The sequence below is a fragment of the Maylandia zebra genome, linkage group LG12, assembly GCF_041146795.1.
Source record: "Maylandia zebra isolate NMK-2024a linkage group LG12, Mzebra_GT3a, whole genome shotgun sequence".
NCBI lineage: Eukaryota > Metazoa > Chordata > Actinopteri > Cichliformes > Cichlidae > Maylandia > Maylandia zebra.
In genome coordinates, this window is record NC_135178.1 from 29,654,263 (window position 1) to 29,659,335 (window position 5,073).

Genomic DNA, 5,073 nt, shown 5'->3' on the forward strand with positions numbered 1-5,073 from the left:
TCCATTTTCTGACAAGCAGGCAACTTTCGTGAGATTTTTTGCACTTCATTCATCCATTCACACACACTGCACATTATTATAGCCTAATCAACGCATGCTGCGCCTTTTCTAAGTGCTGAAACTGCCTGAACAAATGCGAGAGGCAAAAGAAAGACAAGGAGGAGGAGGAGGGGAGGACAGGCTGGGCTACAGAGCTATTCTCCTGCCTGGAAAGCTTCATGCACGGTGGATCACATTACCGGCACTGCAAGAAACTGACAAGGTATTTCGTTTAGGCGCTACGGGATCTGGGGAACTCTTTGCAAGCAGCAAATATATAGACAGCATATTTTTTCTGCCTAATGTCAATTTTCTTCTGCAATATCTAAAAGATTGCAAGTAATCTTTTCTTGCATTAATGCTGTATTCTTGTAATTTACTTAAAGCTTAGGTATCAAAGTAAACAAAGCAGGTAAAAAATAAAATTAAAAAACATCTTCAAAAATACACAGGGCACATTACATGCATATTCAAGATAAAACACCCCTCACTAGGCTTGTCATGTGTTTTCTTCTTCTGCTGTTCTTCTTACAGTGGAGGTTTGAGACCCAAGCGGCAGCAGATCGTTCCCACATGCTTCCCCGTCGTTCGGCTCTCCAGAGGTGTCAAGCCAGCCTGAAAGAATGAAGTGCCTCCCCATTGTGCTACCCAACTATTATGTGCTTAACATTTCCATGACAAAGATGCCACTCGACTTCTCCTCCATCCATTCAGCTAGAGTACCCTTGTCCCCCCTCTAATAAAACATTTTGCAGCAAATCACTGATTCAAAGTTACCCAAAGCTGACCGGAGAGGCGTGGCAGATTTGCAATATCTCTTGCAAAAAATATTTCTGCAAATAGTACTACTACTAATGATAATTGAGCTTACAGTGCATACCCCCACACATGTGATATTCAAATTAAAAGGTCAATAAGTATAATTTCTGTTAATTTTGTGGAACTGAAGCTAATTAATGAATAGTCAATACGCTTTCGCTACATGACTTAAATATGCCAGTAATGTCACAATGACATGACTTTAAATAAAAAATAACAACAGCGTAATAGTCAATGTTTCTGATATGGTAACGTGTTAGTTTTAAGCAATGCTTAGGCTTGAATATAACGCTAATCTAAAAAATAAATCATATGACTGTTTGTAAAGTGTCCTTAGTAGAAAAAAAGAATATAGACTGTGATTTTAACAGCCAGTAAATTCTGACACCTGAGTTTAGTGCCCTCGGGTGTTGTTGGAGGGAGAGGGTGTTTTGTTGATTTATGGCGACAGTTGCTTTTGACAACAGGCAGCTAAATCAAGACATAGCAGGTCATTAGACTATCAGTCAGCAGAAGAAGCTGGCCTGCATTTAGTTGAGTTTACCGTCATCTCACAAACTGAAGTTGGGAAATGTAGGTTTGTTTCACAGTTGCATTTGGCTTTAAAATGAAACTATTAAGGTTTGATCACTATTATGAGACAAAAATCTTAAAACAAAAATGGAATCAGCTCAACCACAGCCCTGAGTTTTTTTACCAAATCACTTAACATTTTATTATTATACTAAATAAACTGAATACAGCTTCTTAATAGCAACGTATGTAGCTATAGATCAATGTCTAATCAAAATGTGCCCTTTCAACCTTTATTATTATGCAAAGGTGAAAAGGATTTATAGAAATAAAAATACCACTGTGCAAAATAAAAATTTTATTTACTTATTACAGAAAAGTAGGTATAAAACAAGTCACTCCAAACTGATGTAACTTAAAGGTGGAGGGGTGTCATCTGGGGATTGTTTTTTAAAAAAAAGAACTGATACTTTTCTCTTTTCATAGTGGATTTTGTTACTGTTCAATCTGATACTGATCAAAGAATTGTGTGATAATGGTCATCAGACTCCATGTCACTTTTATCTAAGTTAAGGCACAATACCGTATAGGAAGTAATGTTGCAAAATTAACACTCACAGTCAAGAATGATATCTTCAAGTTTCCTTTATGCCTTCTATAAAGGTATATCATTAAGGCAGTCATACAGTGGATTTAGACATTTCTTTTTTCTGGGCTATAAACAGTGAATAAATCATCTCATAGCCTAAAACATATAAGATTCTCTGGGGGGGTGGGGGAAATCTATATAGGCTATACAAATATATACAATGTACACTATATTCAGTCAAAGAAAAACCAAAAAAACTTCCCTTTAAAGCTGGAATTCTCGGTGTTTATTCACATGATGGTGATTTGGATGTAACTAGGTGGTATGTAATAAATTAGGCTACAGCTTTACTTTAACACCTAATCTATTTACACTGGATTCCAACATTAAATATGTGTAAATCAAATGAATCAGCCTGATGCCAAGGGGCAATGGCCTGTCCTAAAATATGTTCACACACACGCACACAAAAAGATTGGCAGTGCAAAGCATATATTGATTATACTGATACCATTATACTGTTACCAAAACAAGCCAACTCTTTCTCTTTTGTGACAACTTTACTATCAGTCTGTGACAGAGAAAGTGGGCATTTCTATTTAGCTTATCACACAAACAAAACACAACTGCGGAGTCATAAGTGGTGTGGTTTGATAAGAGAAACAGTTTAGATATCTTTCTGGCCTCATTTGCATAGAAATATCCCGATTTGATATCCTTCAGAGTCTTAAACTCGTTTCAAAGAAGGTTTACTTGCGCCAAAAGCACTCCCCTTTAATCTTTGAGGCTCTATACTTTCACTATAGAAGCAGGTCAAGGAGTGACAAAAGTTTAGATTGCCTTTTATCCGGACAATAGACGGGGCAGTTTGTGAAACGGGGATTAAAAGAGGGGTAAAAGAGCTAAAACGGGTGGCAGCAGGGTCAAAACATACTGGGCAGCTGGGAGAGAGGCTCCGCTCTCTGGTTCTTCTGTATAATCCTTATACCCGTCTTCGTCATCTTCGTAGGACCCACTAGCCTCATATCTATCGGGCCTTTCGAAGCATAACGCCTTCATGCTGTTCTTGACAAACTCACAGATGGCCCTTTCTGTGCCATCACATACACACGTTTCCAGCTGCTGACCCTTCGGTATTTTACGCATGTTCGCGATCACATTTAGGCATGCGTTTGTGCACACTGCCCCACTGAAAAGTTTCCCGCAGTGTTTCAAATACTCGTGCATAGCCGAGCTGCACTGAGGGTCTCTCTCGCACTGGTGCCGGGCTTCCGTGCAACCGGTGCTGGTAGTCCTTGGCAAGCAGGGCTCTATGGCCCGTTTGGTATTTGTGCACATCGAATCGCGGCCGCAGCTGCAGTCCTCCAGAGCCGGCCCGCTTTTAGTCAGATTGAGCTGGATGAGCGAGGCGATGCAGTGGCTGGGACACTTCTTCTTCTCCCCACTCAACACTGGTTGACAAGCGCGAATGTAGTGTTCGTACGCGTAGTTGCATTCAGCCTCGCTTTGGCAGTTCATGATGGCTTGCCAGCATATCAGTCGCCGACCATGGGACGGCGAAGCCAAGGATAAGTAGCCAAAAAACAAAATCAAGCAGCCAAGAGGCCAAACAGTTCTGCAGACGCTCTGTACCAGTGCACCATTGTACCAGTTTGCCATTGTTATGGCTGCAAAGAAAAAGAAACGATAAAACTCACAGCCGTGTCATATGTGAAACTTCTACACTACTTCCATGGATATTGTCTTCGTTGGATAATTTTATTATATAATGTTATTATTCCGAGGCAGATGGTGTGTCATAGGCCCGTGTGTAGGCGTTCAACAGGCTGGCAATGCGTAATCCGGGCTCCATAAACCCGTCAGTGCTGATCCACTTGAGCCGGATTCTTGAGCGAACTATCTGTTATCCGTACATGATTGGGATGGAAACTGAAACAGTTACTTAAAGTAAAATACACAGCAAAAAGTTGTCCATAAGAGTTTCTGCAGCGTCTCACTCCATGGCAGTGTTTCGGGGCTCAGCGATTCCCCGTTGCGTTCCCTTGCGGATCTCCACCAACTAGCCAAGCGAAGTCCCGAGTACGTGGACTGCACCGGGTCCTTAAGCAGTCCGTGTGCGCACGGAAGTGCCAACAAACAGTACACGGGGAAAACAACAATCCTTGTGGGTCGCAAAGTGGTCCTCTACTCTCTCCCCTTTGACCATTTGTCTTTCGGTTATTCAGCCCCCTCAACATACATTAGCGAAGTGGCTCTCATTGGCTCGTCACTTGTGGGTTTCTACGTAGCGGTGGGCGGGAGCTGAGGGTGGGAGGAAGATGGTCTTGGGAAACAACTTCAGATTGATGCTTTGGAGAGAAGATTTAGTAAAGGCAACGGTGTTCTCAATTATCCAGAGAAATTATTTTAAGACCCTTTTCTATGCTCATTCAACTTACAAAATCACGTGACAGCAGCTTCTAAAGGAAATCCAAGTTTTTCAGGGAAATTATATTTCCCTGAACAACTTATCAACAACTTTGATTAGTCTTTTTAATTTCAAATTTCCGGTATATTGGTACCCATGATTTTTTTTCCCCCATTAGGACATGTAGAAAAATAAAATACATCATTAAAAAAGGAGAACAGATTTGGACATATGCTGAACAAATACTGTTTTCAGTATTTAGATATTCCAATTTAAAGACATGACGGGGGCAAAGAGTGTCGTTTCTTTTACTTTGTAAAGTGATAATAAATTTCAGCAGAGATAAGCTGTATAATACCAAAGTACCTAATTTACTTCTTTCAAATAATTTTGAACAGTGGTTGCTAAGTTTTAAGTCGTAATATTGTTTAATTCAATATTTCACTAAAGGGTTTTTATTATTATTATTATTATTTTTATTATTATTATTTCTTCCAAAAGAAAACCAGAGGCTGAAAATGAGAAGAAAGAAAGAAGGTTGTAATAATAGCATCCTTTATGTGCTTCAAACACCAGACCATCATAATGTCCCAGTTTACCCAACTTCTTATGCTACAATATCCTACACATAAGAGGAAATGACAGCGTGACTCCCCTACTAAGCATTGATAGGCCATGCAACAAGTCCATGCCCGCAGTGCTAATT

The 5,073-nt window shown here is 40.1% G+C and overlaps 1 protein-coding gene across 1 annotated transcript; it reads right to left on the reverse strand.

Annotated features, from left to right (window-relative positions):
• Positions 1-2,001: 2,001 nt before the first annotated feature.
• On the reverse strand, positions 2,002-4,214 carry gas1a (growth arrest-specific 1a). Its single transcript, XM_004546931.3, has one exon. The coding sequence runs from the start codon at positions 3,617-3,619 to the stop codon at positions 2,843-2,845; it is 777 nt and encodes a 258-aa protein (XP_004546988.1). The 5' UTR covers positions 3,620-4,214; the 3' UTR covers positions 2,002-2,842.
• Positions 4,215-5,073: the final 859 nt, after the last annotated feature.

What these genes read in the sequence shown, in the direction of transcription:
- gas1a (XM_004546931.3), bottom strand. Translation starts at nt 3,619, where the DNA reads ATGGCAAACTGGTACAATGGTGCACTGGTACAGAGCGTCTGCAGAACT.